The sequence below is a fragment of the Tetrao urogallus genome, assembly GCF_951394365.1.
Source record: "Tetrao urogallus genome assembly, chromosome: 1".
Lineage (NCBI taxonomy): Eukaryota > Metazoa > Chordata > Aves > Galliformes > Phasianidae > Tetrao > Tetrao urogallus.
Window position 1 is genome coordinate 122,775,383 of NC_136813.1, and position 19,274 is coordinate 122,794,656.

General features: G+C 39.1%; 1 protein-coding gene across 5 annotated transcripts in view; it reads left to right on the top strand.

The window, feature by feature from the left end:
* Positions 1-19,274, top strand: part of LRP6 (LDL receptor related protein 6) — a gene marked incomplete at its 5' end in the record, with an annotated part of 128,230 nt that overhangs the window by 36,864 nt on the left and 72,092 nt on the right. For 4 of the 5 annotated variants that reach the window (XM_079549373.1, XM_079549374.1, XM_079549376.1 and 1 more), the window contains one exon: positions 19,022-19,219. The exons of the other annotated variant lie outside the window; for it this stretch is intronic. In XM_079549373.1, the coding sequence (XP_079405499.1) occupies positions 19,022-19,219 (198 nt within the window). The remainder of the gene's footprint in view (positions 1-19,021; positions 19,220-19,274) is intronic. 5 annotated transcript variants of the gene reach the window in all.

The following is a 19,274-nucleotide window of genomic DNA, read 5'->3' on the forward strand; positions in this document are numbered from 1 at the left end:
CTGTATAATTAGTGACAGGTAAGACTGCAAACCAGAACTTGCTTTCTCTGATAAGTTTGGCTTAAATATGTACAGTTAAAATGCTAAAAAAAAACAAAAAAAAAACAAAAAAAAAAACAATCCTGGCTCAGGCTAATGTTTACCGTGTGGGATTTAACCAAAGAAACAATGAGCCATTCCCTTCGGTGGTAGAACAAGAGCTAATATTTCTTCATATAAGCAACTTTAGCAAGAGCTCTGTTAACTGTCTCACCTTACACATATTTTATGTCCCAGATGTTCTATGCCTCTTGATCATAGAATCATAGAATCATAGAATCACCAAGGTTGGAAAAGACCTAAGAGATCATCCAGTCCAACCGTTCACCTATTCCCAATAGCTCCCACTAAACCACGTCCCTCAGCACAACATCCAGCCTTTCCTTGAACACCCCCAGGCTCGGTGACTCCACCACCTCCCTGGGCAGTCCATTCCAGTGCCTGACCACCCTTTCTGAAAAGTAATACTTCCTAATGTCCAGCCTGAATCTCCCCTGCCGTAGCTTGAAGCCGTTCCCTCTGGTCCTATCACTAATGACACGAGAGAAGAGGCCGACCCCCAGCTCACTACAACCTCCCTTCAGGAAGTTATAGAGAGCAATGAGGTCTCCCCTGAGCCTCCTCTTCTCTAGGCTGAACATTCCCAGCTCCTTCAGCTTCATATGGCCTGTGTTGCAGACCCCTCACCAGCTTTGTTGCCCTCCTTTGAACACGTTCTTTGAACACGTTCCAGGGCCTCAATATCTTTCTTGCAGTGAGGGGCTAACCCTCACTGGGTTGATAACCCTGTTGATGTGATTAGAAGTTGAAAATGTGTTACAGGTGTGGATGACTAGTGGTGGGGGGTAATTTCCACTCTGGACATTGGGCCGCCTGTATGGATGTTACAGAAAATGATTGCTGTAGAATTAAGCCGTGCTCTTAATTAGCTCCTCTGAGTTTATAGGTTTGTATGTCTGGGCTTTGCATAGCTGAGGATGCCAATGCTCAGTGCTCTGTAAGAGTTTTTTTCACTGAGCATATGAGTTTGGGTTATGTTATTCTAGCAATGTCTGCACACAGACATTTGAAGGACCTGGGAGCTGACAATAGTCTAGCAAAAAGTACTGACAGCATTTGTAGCTAATGTGTCCAGCATGTTTGTGTAAATACTGTGGGAATGCAAAAATATGTCTAATCTGATGTTTGCAATTTGTTGCCTGATTTCAGTCAAGACCCCCAGCTTCTCCTCAGTGGTCAGATTGGATAGGGGTCTGGGCAACCTGGTCTAGTGGGTGGCAGCCCTCCTCAAAGTGGGAGGTTGGAACTTGATGGGCTTTAAGATCCCTTCCAACCTAAGCCATTTTATGATTCTACAATCTCAGTACCAATAAGGTAGATTCCTGTTCTCTAATAATATCCACACAGGACAGACTCACCCCGCATGCCTTAGTGCCTCTGTTTTAGTCAGACTTCAAGGAGTCCAGTCCTGGCATGCTTACGATTAGAAGACAAAATATTGTTAGTTCCAGGGTTGGCAGAAAAACTTGATAGTTAGTGGTTTGTTTGTTTGTTTTTCCAGAGGCTTTGCCCATTGCTGAACTTTAGAGTGACTGTGCCTTTTCCTAGAAATAAGACAAATGGAAATGATCCTGGTAGATGCCAGTTCATTTCAGGGCATTGTGACAGGAAAAGCAGCTCCTAAATCTCTGATACGATTTTCTACGTAACAGATAGTCAATTTGTAAACTTTATTGAAATGACCTTAAGAAAGCTTCCTTGTACCTGAGTCTGAAATAAACAGTTCTCTGCTTTGAAAGCAGTTTCATATTTCTGTAGGAGCTATCTGCAGACCAGGGAGATGACTTCCCTGCTAAAATAGCAGGAGTTGATACCTTCACTCATTGCCAGCTCTAACTACTTCACTGACATCAGTTTGCACTGGTGATTCTTTACTTCTATAAAGAATAATAAAAAACCACATAGTAACCTCTCTTGTTAAGAGATGAGTCCTTGCCAAACTGAGCAAGCTCATTTCTTTCACTGTTATCTGAGACCGCAAAGGAGAAAGAGTGAGTTTGTGCCTTTCTGTTTGAAAGTTAGCCAGAAAAAGATCTTTGAGGAGTGATATTTACATGGCTGCCTTGGGTGCCCAACCTGCTGAGTTAAGTTAGCCAGCTCAGCTCCGTGCAGGCGCTGCAGAAAGGTTGCTTTTTTCCTCCTCGCTCAAGAAGCCGAGCCGGCTGGCTCACCCTGCTGAATTGGGTTCTAAAGCTGATTTGATTAATGCCACTCCCCCCTGAGGACATGGGTTGTTTAATAATAATGCATTCTAGTGCCAACGCTGGTGAGTGTTATTGCTTTTATCAACAATAAAAGGAAAGGAGGCAAAAATATGCATTCTTCTTTTGAAAAATGACTGCAATTTAACAATTGAGTTTAAAAACAAAAAAGCCCCTAAATAAATCTTGCACTGTGAGTTTATTGGATAGTTTGTTAATGTGGTGTAAAAAGCTAAGCAAAAAAGTTGTCTCACTGTCCTATTCAAGAAACTACAGCTTCATAGTAATTCCAGCATTGGAGGCTTCCTAATAGACGTTGACCTTGAGTCAGTAACACAAGGCTGACTTGCATATATTTTAGACTCTTGCAGTCATTAAAGCACTGCTCCTGATAAAACTCTGATGAAGACAAGAGTCTTTATATTTCATCTCCATTAAAATAATTATTTTATCTCTGGAGCAAAGTGAAGCATATTTTTTTTTTTTTTTCCCCTTTTAATAGGAGGACTTACAGCATTAATTTCCAAACCAAATTCAGAAAATCTTCTTTTAGACATTGCAGCCTGATGCAGGGAGCACAGGAGGGCTCTGTTCAGAGATTTTTGTACTGAGTCTTAATGCAGTAGTACTGCCATCAGTACATCCAGCTCTTTTGTGTTTCTTGGAACTTCAGCTTCTTTGCTTCCCTGAGTATAGAGAATAGTACACAGTATTTGTGACATGTGGCTGCTTAAGCTCTTATCCTTGAAAATTACTGTTACAATGACTTAATTATAAAATGAATTCTTGCTTGCTTGTAAAAGCCCTTCCTCACATGGTTACGTCAGCACGTTTAATTGATAGTGAAGATGTTGAACAACTGGAAGTAGAAAAAAATATCTCAAGAGCCCCCTTTCTTATGATTTATGAGCTTTGAGTAGGGAACGATGGTATTTCTAATGTAGGGAGTTGCTCAGAAGAAGCTTCAGCATCTGAGGCTAGCCCTGGCTAAGTTTCTTTCTATACGCTGTAAAAAAGCTGCAGCGCCTGTTTTCTTGGATTGTTAATTAGACAAGTTAAGTTAAATAATGCACTTCTCTACTCCAGAACAGAATGCATCCTTCTGGTGAAGCTGTTCCTTTTGTGCAAACTGGCCTGATTCTATCAAACTGTCAATGTCACATGCCATTGAATCACAGTCTTCCCTAACCATGTGTATCGATGTGCAAAACCAAGCTATTCTGACAGCTTCCCAGGGCAGTTGACAAAAAAAACAAGAGTAAGGTTAGGAAGAGTTAAAGCTTCTCTGAATAAATTCACTATCTATATTTCTTACACACTTGGGGGGGAATCTTACCATTGCCATGACTTCTGTGTATTGTTAGTATAGCTCTATCCTTTAATTTCTTCATATAGTTCATTTCCAAAAGTATTTTTGTCTGCAATATTAATCCCAAACTTTTTTTTTTTTTTTGTCATTTACATAACTTTTACAGTTTACATTCCATTTACAATTAAATTCAGTTCAGAGAAAAGTGGTTAAACAGTAATTGTCAATAAAGCAGATAAAAGCCTTTGGTAAAACTGGATAACAAGCATGAAGGGATTACTGTTCATGACTTATAACAAAAGAAAGCATTGTTATTGAAGCAGACCATGGAATGGACAGGCTAAATGGGACCTGGTATGAAAGGAGTAATTTAAATATTGAGGAAAAAAAAATTTTGTAGGTGGTTATATTCAGATAGTTTCCGAACATTACATTGCATTTGAGGTTTGAGTGCATCCCTGATTAACTCAACTCTTGGGGAAAAGAATATATACATTTATATGTACATGAGCTGGAATTTTACTTTCTCAGATTTTGAGTCCATTCTCGTAAGCACTGATTCGTGAAAAACTTGGAGGGTTTGTGCTGTGCAAGCACGCTACTGCATTTCCATGGAAAATCTAACTTAAAGGAAAACCCAGAATCTAGATGAATGAATTAATTGCACTTTGCCTTGGGACAGAAAACATATAAAGTGAAATCTGTAAATTATACATGGCTTGGACACAAGTTTCAAGCTGTCAGTAATTGTGTTCAGTGCTGCCATTATTAATGAAGCTGTCTTTCTGCCCTAATCTTTTTCACTCTTAAGATTGTAATTGTGACTCGTAGAAGAGTTTCAGAGAAGAAATGCTTTGTCTTGGAAAAAAAAAAAAAAAAAAAAAAAAAGAAGAAGAAAAAAAAGGAAAAAAAGATGGCTGCACTATCCTGCTTCAGGATTCACAATTGCTTAGTGAACTTGGTTTCAATGTGATGCAGAGCAGATGCAGTGTTCAGTCAATCCAAGAAAATGTAAACAGATAAATAATAGTCAAGATGAGTAGTGTTACATAAAGAACTAAAACCTCTGCTTTTAGGTGTAACAGGGATACAGAGTTTCAGTGTGATCAATAAGAGAACTCTAACTCTAGAGCACAAGAAATTTGACAGAAAAAGGTAGCTTTACGATCTGCCCACTAGATCAATTTCTATAGCAGAAACAGACCTAAAGCCCCTAGTTTGCATATCAGTAGACAGAAAGAACAGAGCAGTGTGGCAGTGGAAAATACCAGTCTCTTGTGCATTGCATTCCCACCTCTGGAAATTCAATCATGCACTAGAGAACAGTAGATCTTATCTAGTGGAAAGTTGACATTCTGACCTGAGTTTACATATTAGGGAATAATTTTAAATGCTTTTTTATGTGTGAATTTGATTAGTAATTCTAAATCAGTAATTAAAGTTGGCATTGCTTCTGCTTAGCTATAGCTTGTTCTTGAAGTGTAGTTGTGCTGGGGGCTATGCCAAGGATACTTACCCAAGGATACTTTACTTTATTCAATTTGCTACCAAATCTATGGATTCGTGCTCATTGTTCTTGACTTGATTCAGATAAAAATTTCTTCATATATGCATTCCCAGCTGTTAACATCTGTTCTGCATACTGGGCTTATATTTGAAATTTCTACCTGAGTTTGAGTGGCATATTTTATAATTCAGAACAGAGCATGCATCCCACTTACCCAGTTTTAGGTTTTTGCTTACATCAGTTACCTTGTCCTTGTATTGGAGGGATGAGCACATAAGGCACTTGAAAGTGGCAGAGAGGACCTGCTGTAACAAAATAAAATGAGACTTATAGGTAAGGAAGCATCACAGTGCCAGAAAGTTTATAAGATGAAAGCTGTGAGCAGCCTCAAGATGCAAGAGCGGTGCAGTTCCCAGCTGTGTATCAGCACATGCATCACTTGCTCTTTTGTGGCATTGTACATTGCAGCTTTTAAAGCATTCCAGACCTGAATGTCTCGGTTTTCTCTGATCACACATTTTAAATTATTTCTTGAAATGTTTATTCTCAACTTAGCTAGATATATTTGATTTTTGTTGAGTGAAACAGTAAGTCGGTCCCTGGAACAAAATCAAAACTAAAAAAATCTGTCTGTAATAGTGATAAATATATCTATCTATATATCTGATAAATATATCTATATGCAAAAGAATTTCTTCATGTGTTGTTCTGGTTTAGATGCCATTAAGTGTGGAAGAGTGACCATTTCCCCTCCCTGCTGATAATGTATTGTCAACAATGTGCTGTTCTGAAGAACAAATTATGATGTGTATATACCATGCTTAGTAAAATGAATTTCCTATTACTGTGCTGAATACCTACTAATATACTGCAAATAAAGATTTATAAAGTGCTTTTTATTTTTTCAAACAGGTTGCATCTTGGTAGACTTTATTATTCTTCCTTTTTCTTTCTTTCTTTGCTTTTTTTTTTCTTTCTTTCTCAGCTTTTAGAAACCTTGAAGTATAGGGTCAGAAAAGAGTGATACAGGGAAGTATTTCCTCTACAACTTTCCTTCTCCCCTTTTGCAACCTGTTCAAAGAGGGGTACTGCTTGAGCTGCTTTTGTGTTCCTGGATTCCTGTCAGCAGAATTCCCACTGATTCAGGACGCCTTCCACACCCATGTATGCTGGCTTTAGCAGTCCTCTACTATTATGTTCCCAGCTCTTTCTCCCTGTGCCCTATTTCCATACAATTTATCAAAAGAAGTGCAGCAAATATTACTTTAGATTAAATCACGTGTTTAAAGATGCCACTTTGTATTCATATATCAGAAAACTGGGGTGCATATTTTAGTTGGATAAGAAAGATTCCAAACTTTCCAATACTTCATAATTATATACTAGAAGGATTTTATATGTAACTGCGAGTTTCTAAAAAACTGGACCTCAGTTCACAATATATTTAAATATAGAAAATATGTCTATTTGTTTTTGAGATTTTTTTTTGCTTGTTTTACATATATTAGCATATAATTTCCTTTGTATGCAGTTAGCGTTGTATTTACCATGACATCTGTTTCTGCAAGTTAAATGAGAAGAATGATTTTATTGCTTTAAAAAAAAATTCTGAAGCATTCATATGATGTACTTCTATAAAACCACTCTAATAAATAGCAGAAAATAAAATTCCAGTAATATTTTCACAGAAACACAGGGGTTGGCAAGAACCTCTGGAGATCATCTAGTTGTCTTGCTAAAGCAGACTCCCCAGAGTAGGTTGCACCAGAAAAAGTGTCCAGACAGGTTTTGAATATCTCCAGAGGAGACTCCACAACTTCTCTGGGTGGCCTGTTCCAGGGCTCTGTCACCCTCAAAGTGTAGAATTTATTATCATGTTCATAGGAAACTTCCTGCACTTCAGTTTGTGCTCTTTGTCCTGTTGCTAGGCGTCACTGAAGAGAGCTTGGCTCCATCTACTTGACACCCTCCCTTCAGGTATTTATAAGAGTTGATATAATCCCCTCTTAGCCTTCTCTTTTCCAGGCTGAACAGTCCCAGATCTCTCAGTCTTTCTTCATGAGGGAGATGTTCCATACTCATCTTTGTAGGCCTCTGTTGGGCTCTCTCCTGTAATTCCCTATCTTTCTTGAGTAGAGAAACCCAAAACTGAGCACAGTTCTGGTCTCACCAGGGCACAGTAGACGGGGAGAAGAACCTCCCTTGACCTGTTGGCCATGTTCTTTTTAATGCACTCTAGGATACCGTTGGCATTTTTGGCCATGAGGGCACACTGCTGGCTCGTGGTCAACCCATTGTATGTCAGGACTCCCAGGTATTTCTTAGCAGAGATGCTTTCCAGCAGGTCAGCTTAGTTGCTTAACAGATTTTTTTTCTTCAATATGTAAATGAAGGGCTGTTCGTTTCATCTGAGTGTAAAGCCTTTAGCCTATATTCTGATCATGTATAGTATGGCTTTCTAAATGTTCACTAGAAACATTCCTCCTCAACAACTGCAAAGCTTGCCTAGTCTTGATCTCCAGAATTAGGGCTCAATGTATACCTCAGGTGTAATGTGTCCTGTCTTATTATGCATTAATTACACTGATTCTTTTTGTTTCTATTCTTTTTATCTTCCATAGGATGATCTCTTTCCTTTTTTTTTTTTTTTTTTTTTTGTTTTTTTTTTGTTTATTTGTTCACAAGCATCTTGTAGCTTTTGATGGGTTAAAAATAAGACCTTATTTTTGGTAATTTTGTAGTATGAAAAGACTAATTGCTTCATGTTGCTTTCTTACAGCAGAATAAGTGATTCAGTGAGTCTAGTGGATGATCAAAGTACAGAAGGAAAAAAAAATTCAAGGCAAACAAGGGCATTTCAGAAAAGCTGAAATGAGTGGTTTGCCTGCAGATTGCTAACAGAGGGCATCAACTTGGTTTCCTTATCAAGAAACTGATAAACAAATCACGAGGACAGACGCTGCACTGAAAATCTAATGAGCCCCTAAATGTCATTCCCAATTCACTTGAAAAAAAAAACAACCTAGGGAATGAGGGTTACATACACGTAAGCCTGATTTCCTTACCGAGCAATATGTTGGAAACTATGGGAAGAGAATCAGGAGCCTGCTAGAAACGTGATATCGAAAGTCCAAGGCAGCTTGATTTGTTAATGCATTAAATCATCGCGTGGCTTGGGTTGGAAGAGACCACATGGATCATCTAGTTCTAATCACCTTACCATGGGAAGGGTAGCCAAACACTAGCTCAAGCACTAGATCAGGTTGCTGTGGACTCCATCTAGCCTGGCCTTGAACAGATCCAAAGATGCGGCATTCACATCTTCTCTGGGCAGCCTGTTCCAGCACCTCACCACCCTCTCTGTGACACTTTCCTCTGACATCTTAGCAAAATCTCCCTTCTTTTTGGTTTAAAACAATTCCTTCTTGTCCTATCACAGTCTGCCAATGTAAAAACGTTTTCCCTCCTGCTTATAAGATCCCCTTGAATATTAGAAGGCTGTAATGAGTTCTTCTCAGAGCCTTCTCTTCTCCAGGCTGAACAAGCGCAGCTCCTTCAGCCTGTCTTCATAGGAGAGGTACTCCAGCCCTTTTATTATCCTTGCTGCTCTCCTCTGGATCCACTCCAACAGCTCCACATCCTCCTTGTTCTGAGCATCCCAGACCAAGATACAGTACTCCAGGTGGGGTCTCACAAAGGCAAAGTAGAGAGGGACAATCATCTCCCTCTCTCTGCTGACCACCACTCTTCTAACACAGCTCAGGATACCATTAGCCTTCTGGGCTGCAAAGGCACACAGCTGGCTCGTGTTGAGTTTTACATCTACTAGAACCACTAAGTCCTTCTAGGTAGGAAATAATGCTACTGCATAGTGATGTACAGTGGTATGACTTTTTGCTGGAAGGAAACAGCAGAGAATGCAAAATGGGTTCTCCCTCTCACTCTCGTGTACCAGGCAATATGGGTAAAGTTTATGACTTCCCGCTGTGGTATAATAGATGTGATCATAGTGCTTCAATTTAAGATACATACATAGGGAAAAACCACTGCTTCATCTGAACAACTTGCAACAAAAAAACTTTCTTTGCTTCCTATATAAAGGATGTGTAAAGGGGTGAGGAAAATTATCCTTTTTTTTTATATTGAAATATAAGTAGCAAGTTTGACTTCACTGCAAAGATTCTCGTACTTGTCAAAGCAGAGACTGAAAAATTAACAGTAGCAGCTGATTTACACGTGTTCAGTTTCAGCTCAAGGCTCTTTGAAATTAGTGAATTCCAAATATTATATGGTGCAAATATTTGTATGTTTAATACAAAACATTGTAAAGAGACAAATTATTTTTCATTGTGCAAAGTACCAAGTAAAGTTTCTCTTGGAATGACTGTGAGGAATAATTCTAGCAGTTTCTTGCGCTCTCCACCACTTATCATTTCAATATAGCTAAATATTCTTTTATACTTGCTTTCAGAGTTTTGTTCAATTCACATGCATGGGGATCTGTATCTTTTAATGGGATCTTGAAGAGCAGTTTAAAACCAGGTGTTCTATGTTCACAGTCTGCTCTTGGGCAATGCTCAGCTAGCTCTGAAGACTCAGTGTATCTGTGAGACTCAGTTTCCAGAGCTGCCCAGCAGTGGTGTGAGGTCCTGCCCCTGCTTCTTTGCTAGCTTCTCTAGAGAATATGGTATGGTTGTTTTGTGTGTGCGTGTGTGTATGTGTGTGTGTTGAAATTCTGTCAGCACTGCCAACCTGTTTGCTTTCCTCTGATATTTTCTTGAAAATTTGAAGAAGCAAGATATGTTGGAAGGCAAGTGTTTTCCTTTTGTCAATTTGTCCATCTCCTATTACATTAGGTTATGTTTCAATTTTCTGTTGTCTTACCTGCAACTAAAAATCTGGCTGAACTTTGTAGGGTCTGGTGTATGATGTTGGGGCCAATTCCTGCACAAAGGGCTGACTGAGGCATTCCAGCCCACATCTGCTTTTCACTTCCATTTTGCAGTCAGCTAGGGTCTAGTGGTGGTGTTAAATAGATAACAGAGAGAAGAAACTGTTTCTTTCTATATTTATTTGGCTAAAGCTGGGGCAGTTTTTTGTTGTTGTTGTTGTTGTTTTTTAATGCTGCTGAGTTCTGACAGCTTTATTTCCTGCTTGCTCTATAATAAATGAAAAAATGGCTTCTGTTCAATAAGTGTAGAAGGCACACTGTTAGACCTTTTATGTCTGGAGATAGAAAAGGTTAATTTACAAGTTCATGGAGGGAAAGACCTTTCCACCTGCTCAAACAACTGAAATTCTGCCTTCCTGTGCATTCAGCAAAAACAACTTCTTGTTTTCTGATGAACTTCTTTTTCTTGTTTCTTTAGGATGTGTCCAAAAGGACAATCTGATGCATGCAATTCTACAGTGTATAAGCACATGTTTGACAGTTCAGTCAAATGTTACTTCCTACAGACTCTCAGAAATGTCTGGATGAAAATGAAAAACAATCTCCCCTCTGTGCTTTTCTTGTCAGATTGCCCAGAATATTTCTCAAGCTAGAAACCTGAAAACAGCCAGCATTTTGGCTAAGAGATACTTTTGCGTATTAAATCCTTATTCATGCATAGAAAATAAGTTTATCGAGTAAGTTTGTGCTACCATTTTGATTTCTTATAAATATCTTCCAGTATATTATTTTTAGGACTTGAGAAAACAATCTCCAAAATCTCATTCTAATTTTATAATGTATTGTTGATAATGAGTTAGAATCAAAGCATCAGCTTCTGACAGCTTCATTGAAATATTTCTTCTTTCCAAAATGGAAATGTTTGCTTTTATCCCTCATTTTAAAAAATAAATTAAAGAAAAGGAAAGGTCAAACAAAAATTTCTTTCTCCTACCAGATGAGAAGTATATAGGAAACTAAAGCCAGATCTTACGAGGAAGTCCTCATATTGCCTTACTGATTACAGGTGGGTCTTTGCCTGATGAGCGTACTGCCTGAGGTGCTAGGATAAATGCAGTCATTTGTGCAGAACTACTGTCACCAGGGTGGGCCAGTTCTTTTGAGGAACCAGCGTAGAGTACACCAGGAACAGTATTTGCATGTCTCACAAAATAAGTATTCCAGTAGACTTCTTTCTATTATATGGCTGATGTACACAGACATGAAATTTAGCACAGTGTTTTCCCCATTTGTTTGTTTAGTCTTTTAGGATTCCTGGGAGATGTTGTGAAGGCTGCAGTAGTTCATCATTGATTTCAGATGCTTCAGGAGGTCACTGCTTTGTTGGCAGCAATAGCAGAATGAGACATCTCTACTTCTGGTCACTGTGCTAAAGTCACTGAACAGACTCCTCGATAGTTTTAGTGATCTGAGCACTAACAGTCTGCACTGTGAAATGAATGGATGAGCAGAGGTGGAAGTATGCCAGGCCTCCAGCCTTTACCAGCATGCAGAGGGTGGAGGTGGGAATTAGGGGACGGAGTGGGTAGGGAATTAAAAAGCTGCAGCATTTTAGCATTTCTGGGTTTTCTAGTAACTTGGTAGATACACTGATGTATTTGAGGAGAATGAAATATGAAAGACTTGATTTTCAGCAAAATATGTTTTTGTTTTGTCCAGTAAATGAGTCAGCTCTGCGTAGCCAAAATGAGAAACTGCAGTTTTGATAAGAGCTTGTGGGCTCCCAAACCAGAAAATTTAAGGGAAAGAAATTCAGTGTTGTAGGATGTTAATAGCTCATGCCTGATTCCCTGTATAGCTGCTCTAAGCACATTCAAGAGTAGTCACACAAAGGCAGTTGAAAACTTGTGTAGGATAAGTTAATTGCACAGAAATTTTCCTTGAGCACAGAGAGATAATGTAAGATATTACTGTAGAGCAACTCTGAAAATCATGTTCAGTTAATGCCTGTGCTTATTCATAGAAACAAACTGTTAGGAAAAACTGCAGTTCTCAACTAGCTAAGAACATCTAATTTGTGTTTATCTTGGTCGTATCCTGAAGGAATATTTCTTCCTCTCTCATGAATAAATTATCTCTGTATTTGGTTGACTGTGTACATTTTTTGTTTCTTTTGAAGGACTGAAAATATTTCTTGAAGTTTTCAATCAGTTGAGAAACTTCATGCTAGAACCTTCTGATGGTACTTAGAGTCCATTTGAAAACTCATTTTCTGCTTAGTTTGAGACTTTAAGTCCTTCTGGATTGTGGTTCCATTCCTCCTTAAATCTTCCTCAACAAGTTTCTATTGAGGACACATGGAATGATTGCTTGTTTGGGCTTTTTTTTCTTGAAGTCCTGAAGGACTACAGACATTTCTTCTTCTAAAGTCAAGAACTAGTTTAAGCAGCCAAATGCATATATGTGATACACCTTTTTCATGAACAATTTGTGTTTCTTATTTAATTTCACTTTTCCTCATCGGAAGAGTGGCAGTCCTGCTAGTGTGGAGCAGAGTGAGTCGAGTGCCAAGCTCTGCAGGGAGTACTGCAGAGCTGATGAGCTCCAGGGGATGCTGTGCCCTTGAAACCTACCCTGGCTCTGAGGCTGGGTGGCTCTTTGGGGTCCTTGTGGAGTTTAGAGGTTTTCAGGGACGTAAACGAGCATAATTGAAAAGTTGAAGCATCCACTGTGAAGGGCTTAACCAAATAATTGGCTGTCCCAATTAGGCAGCTGTTCTTCCCACAGAATAATGTTCGTGAAGGTAAATGATTGCCTGCCCTGCAAGGTGTCCCAATTAACTGCCTTACAATCAGCTAAGTGCTGTTTATGGTATCCCTGCTCAATGAGTGAAACAGCTGTTGGCTAGGGCTTTAATGATGCTCCTGGCAGGGGCCTGGCTTCGTGCAAGATAGCGGGGCTGAAAGAATCCGTATCAGTGATGGGGAGCATCACAGATCAGAAGATTGCAAAGCCGATAGGTGCTGGACATGAATTTCTGTCTCAGTGTGAGTACTGTTGGAAATCACTGCTGAATTATAGTATTTAATCTCAGCATTTGTACTGTGCAAGCTTTTTTTTCTGCGTATAGGAAATAATCTACCCTCAGTGCACCTAGACTTTGAGCTTTATTGGAAAAGAAGCCCTGTTCTTTACCGTGTTTGTTCATCTCTCAGAGTGGAATCAAGAAACGCTGTTTCCTTTCTTTTGCCATGGCAAAACTTTATAATTTGCAGCAAATCACAACTAGCAAGTTACAGCTGTACAGTGCATGGTGATTTCTGATGGTTTTGAAGAGGAAGTTTTTATAGCCTGTTTCACTTTACTTACAGGAGATGCCAAAATTCAAAAACAAATGAAAAAGCAACCAAAAAAACCACCCATGAGTTTAAGAATGCACGGGAAAATGTTTGTAGGTTTAAGCTTTTCTTCTCATTGTTCTTAATATTTGTATGTGGTATACCTGTGTTTTAGTTTCAGCTGAGACAGGTTTTCTTCACAGTGTCTGGTGTGGTGCTTTGTTTCTTCTCTAGAAGAAAAAAAATGTTGATAATGCACTGATGTTCATAGCTGCTGCTAAGCAGTGTTGTGCAGAGCCGAGGCCGTTCTCAGCAAAGGGCCCAATGAGCTGGAAGGGAACAGAATTAGGACAGCTGACTTAAACTGACCAAAGGTAACATGCTATTCCATAGCATAAGACATAATGTGGAAAGAGTTTTGAAAGGGGTAGGGGTGCATCACTCTCTCTTTCACTGCTTGAGGGGTTGGTTGATGGGTAATTGTTTGTGGCCCACTTGTTATATACATCCATATATATGTGCATGTATATATATCTATAGTCATAAATATTTTCCTTTTGTCTATCTTACTAAATAAGTTTTCTCTCAACGCACAAGTTGGAATGCTTTTTTTTTTTTTCCTTGATTCTCTTCCCAGTTCCACTGGGAAGGAGAGTAGTGAGCAAATGACTGTGTGGTACTGAGCCACCTGCCTAATTACATGCAACAGTCATTTTGGCACCCAACGTGGGGCACAGAATGTTGAGATAACAGCAGATCTGGCCCTGGAGCATGTTAATACAGGGTTTTGTGGTAGTTTGATAATTGCTAGTCACTATGTTAATTGTTTCCCTATTTATAGAGCTCTTTGAGTCTTTTTGTGGAACTATATTGTGTAGCACCTTCCTTGCTGTTTATTTTCCCTGATGCATTGTTTGTCACCTCTGAGGGTTGGATTAAGATTTTTTTTTTTTTTTTTTTTTTTTTTTGCTCACTGTGTGGCCTTGGCTTATCTTACGATAAAATTGCCAGCTGAGAAATTACTATTTTGTGTGTATTCAACATTGCAGTCATTGTTAGGCTCTGGATGGCATGTTGTTGATTCTATTAACGATTACACTCTTTTCTTTGTCTTTCGGGGAGTCTGGCCATGGAGGAGATAGAGGAGGACACTTTCCAGCAGTTCATCAGCCTCTTTTTCACTTTTCCTTCTTTCACTAGAGCTCAAGAGCTAGTTACATTAGCTCTTGGGAGTTATGAATATCCGTGGGAAATTCAATCTACCATGTTCCTATTGCTATTTGTTGTGAATGTGTTCCGTGACATTATTTAAGAATGTCACCCAGATACCTGCCCTGAGGTGGGATAGTTCTGAGTTGTAGGAAGTGTGGGATTGTTTGGGCAGGTATCTAAAGTAGTGGGCACCCCCAGTGGTTTGGAACTTCACCTCTGAACAACGGAATCCTGACAAACTAGTAGAATATTTGGAAAAGATCTGCTGTTGCCTTGGCAATCCTAAAGAGGCACAAACCTCTGCAGTGTGCTGGATCTGGACTATGCCACTGAGATCTTTTCAACATTGTTCAGTATTCTCAAGGGGAAGAGAATACTTCTGGATCTGATAAAAATGTAATAGAATACCCAACTACTGTGATAGATGCTTATTTCTAGCTCAGTGGGACTGTGACACTTCAGGCCATCAAGGAATGGAGATGCAACCTATAAATGGGCTCAGGACTGAGGGGTGGCCTTGACTATGGACGCTCTTGCACAGGTTATCCATAAGTGTGAAACATGTGCTATAGTTAAGCAGCCAAGTGGAATAAAACCTCTTTGGTACAGAGAATGATGACTGAAATACAAATATGGGGGGACCTGGCAGGTGGATTATATCACACTTCCACAAATTTGTCTTGACAAATGGCATGCTCTTACAATTGTGAGAGCAACCACTGGATGACTGCCATTGTCTGAAATAGTATCCTGAGTCTTGAAAAGCAGCTCTTGTGGGGACATGGCACCCCAGAAAGAATTGAGTCAGACAGCAAATGGGTGATGAACAATTGTTTGTGCATCACCTGTTATATACACTCATATATAGATAGATAGATACAGATAAATTGTCATTAACTATTATCCTTTTTCTTTTCTTTACCTTAGTAAATAGGTTTATCTCAACTCATGAGTTCTAATATTTTTCCCTCCAATTCTCTCCCCCATCCCACTGGGAAGGGAGGGAGTGAGGGAGTGTGTGGTGCCGAGCCACCTGCTGAGTTGAACCACAACAAACTGTATAAGATAAACATTTTCACAATTTTTCATTAACGGAGTAATGAACACTCTGGACCACGGTCAAATAAAACATCATACCTACTGATGCTGAAGACCCTTCCTCTTTTCTACTTGATGGACCTTAATTCTCTGAGGGGGAGCTGCAATGTTTCTTGACACGAGCACCTAATATTAAAATTAACCATGATAAATAATATAGTTATTCTGTTAATTTTTATAACAGCTCACAACTATTTCTGATGTCTTACTATTAAAGTCTGATGTGCATGGCTTTTAACAGTAAGATGAAAAATCTTAAGGTTATTTAATTAAAACCATTTTTTTTAAAATAAAATCATTAGTTACTGAAATAGAAAAAAGAAATGTAGATACACAGAATCACTTTTAATATGATGTGGTACTATTTTTATTAGATTAGAGAGAGATTTGACTCTCTCTCTGGGTTCTCTGGAGATCACCTAGACCAACACTGCTTCTAGAGCAGGTTCCCTAACTAGGTTGCACAGAGAAGCTTTCAGGCAGGTTTTGAATATTTCCAGAGAAGTAGACTTCACAGCCTCTCTGGGGAGCTTGTTCCTTATTGGTGAATGTTTTGCTGTAGCCTGTAGGCTTTGCTTTGTTGTTGTTGTTTTTGATTGTTTTTAATTAAGTGTTAATTAAATATGTTTGAAGGGGAGGGAGAAAGATCCTTAGCTTTTCTGTATGGCTCTGTGTGGCTCACTTACCAACCATTATGTAATCTTACAAGAATCTGAGGCATCCAGAAGAGAGAACTGGCAATAGACGGATGTGAGTAGTTTGATGTTACTCGCAAAAATGATTTGAGATCTCTGTAGAAAAATCTGCTGGCACCTCTGCAACAAGAAAAGTTTACAGCTGTGTCCATCTGTACTCTGGCTGTTGGCCAGGTCTCCTTATAGTAATCACAGGTAGCTTCAAGCATGGTTTGAGGGGGGATGGGGCTGCATTTCTTATAGCTGTTTTAAACAGTTCTTCTCATCTCCTCTGGCTCCCACACCCTGTGCCACTTGCTCAGCTGTTGTGGGGAAGTGCTTGTACTTTCTGAATAAGAAACTGAAATTGAGAACTTAGCGAGTGTTGCCGGCTCCTGATTTAAGCAGCTATAGAGGCCTCCAGCCTGTGTACAAGTGGAAGTGCTTGTAGACCACTGCAGCGCACTGGAGATCATTCAGAGTGATAACCGATTATTTTAGCCCAAACCTGTTCCTTGAATCCTTTTTGCTCCATAGCCACGTAAGCACTGTATTGCAAGCAAGAGATGATCTCTCCAGGAGGCTGCTGTTACTGAAAAAAGATGGTTTTCAAACTATCACCTGGATTACTTTGACAGTGATGAAAAACCCAGTTTCCTGAGTGAAACACAGCTTTGATGCCATTAGCTGGAGCATGATTGGTTCCAAAGGTTTTTAATGTAGACATTAGAACCATGGGATTTAAGCAGAGTAGTGGTAAACAGAAAGAAGATAGTAGAAAAAGCTATGGCAGAAATGGAGCAGAGGCCATCAGAGCTGAATGGAAGCACTGCAGAATATTAAAACAAATGCTATGTGCATGTGGCCTCCTCTGACAAATAAAACGTGGCTGGTTTTATGAAGTCTGGGAAGACTACTTTGTGGCTAGACTTCCCTTACCTGTTTTTCTCTTCATTAATTGTACTGTGTGTGAGAGGTGAGAGAGAGACAGGGAAGAAGGCAAGGCTATACAGCAACTAATGAGCTTTCTGTTTCAGCCTGAAAAATCAGTCTAGCAGGGTGGCCAGGACCTTGGAACCTATTAACCTTGAAGAAGTATTAGGAAGTCTGGGGCATGACAAGTTGGGGTAAAGAAGAGTCTTTTAAAAGAAGTTTAAAAATATTTCTTCCTTGTTGTCCCTTCTTCCTCACACGTGCTATTTGGAGAAGTGCTTTGTGACTTCTAAAACTTTTTGAGTCTGTAGTTTTTTTATTGCGCAGCTTCACCAGGCAACTTGCTACTGTGCTGCCTATCTGAAGATCATTTGTTTTTTTTCTTCTTCATGGCAGGAAAATGATTTCTCTATAGCACTCATTCATGACTGCGGCAGTCTCAAATGCTCTCTCTCTGTGCCGTACAGGTATATTTCTCCATAAAGAATGACTCACTTGTATTAAATAGAACAACATTTGTTTTCATCAGCTGCATTTCTGTCCACAGATAGTCTGTTTGTTTTAATGCACAGCTGTAGACATGGATTAAGGGGAAAAAGATGACATGGAATTTCCTGACTTTTTTTTTTTAAAATAAATCTTTGCCAAGAATAACTTCATCTGCAAATGTTGCTTAAATGTGTTGCACATTTGCTTTTCTTTAGAGGATGGGTGGCCAGGCCTCTTCACATGTGGGCACCATATAGTTGACATTTTGTTGTTGTGTGACAATCTGGGTTAGTTTAAAGCTTCAGACCTTTCCAAGTCTGGGTTGTTTTGACTGAGCCAGGTTAAGGAACACAGATACTGGCAGGTATGCCAGCAGATGACATAGGGTTAAGAAAAACAACTTAGGACAGTAGACTTTTGTCTGCCCAGCTGCAACAACATAACATAGCAAGCTTCGCTGGCACACTTTGTCTAATCTGTTTATATTACAAATTGTTTTTGTTTAGTGTTGCATTATGTTAACAACTCAGAAGTAAACCAATCTTCTACCACCTGCAGAAAAAGAAGGAATACTATTCCTCCTCCACAGTGTACAGTCTTAATGATGTGGTTTCCCTTGCTTAAGTTCAGTCTTACACACAACCAGATAAATTCCCTTCTCTCATACATTTCCAAGTAATGACCCTTACTCAATCTTAAAAGATTTTACAGAGCTATGTCCATTCAGTGTGTGAAAACTATACTTCTAAATGTGTTGACTTAGCTGCCTTTCTGTGAATTTCCCTGGAGGAAAAAAAAAGAATGTGAGTTGGTCTTCCATCAAATCTGCTTAACTGTTTATGTACATCTGCTATGATGTTGGGTATAAATCTTTTTTTGCCATGCCCCCCACATTGACTCTTGTTAAAGAGATTATTTCATGATAGTCTGCAATATCCATCTTTTCTGTTTAATGTTGATTATTGTCAAAATCTGTTGGATATGCCTATCTATCTTAGCTGACTTGAGGAGAGAAAGAGATGTTTGGAAGTATAATGTGATGTAGTACTGTGGATTTGTTTTTTTTCTCCTTCGTTTTCTAAAGTGATAGGTGTTTTGTTTTTTTTTATTCCCAGGTCATATGTACCTTACCCAGTAAAACAGAGCTCCAGAAACACTGGCATTGTAGAATAGAGATAGCTTTCACCTTAATGAAAGTGGTATTAAATGTTCCAATAGTAGATTTATACTTATGCTTTCTTTATTTTTTCTGTTTTTAAAATAATTATAGGTTCATGTATTGGACAGACTGGGGAGAAGTGCCAAAGATAGAACGTGCTGGGATGGATGGTTCAAGCCGCTCCATTATAGTCAACACGGACATTTATTGGCCAAATGGACTGACATTGGATTATGAAGAACAGAAACTTTATTGGGCAGATGCTAAACTGAATTTCATCCACAAATCAAATCTTGATGGAAGTCATCGGTAAGAAGTTTTTATTTGGTCTATGTAATTCTAATTAAGCAATGTCTAAAAGACA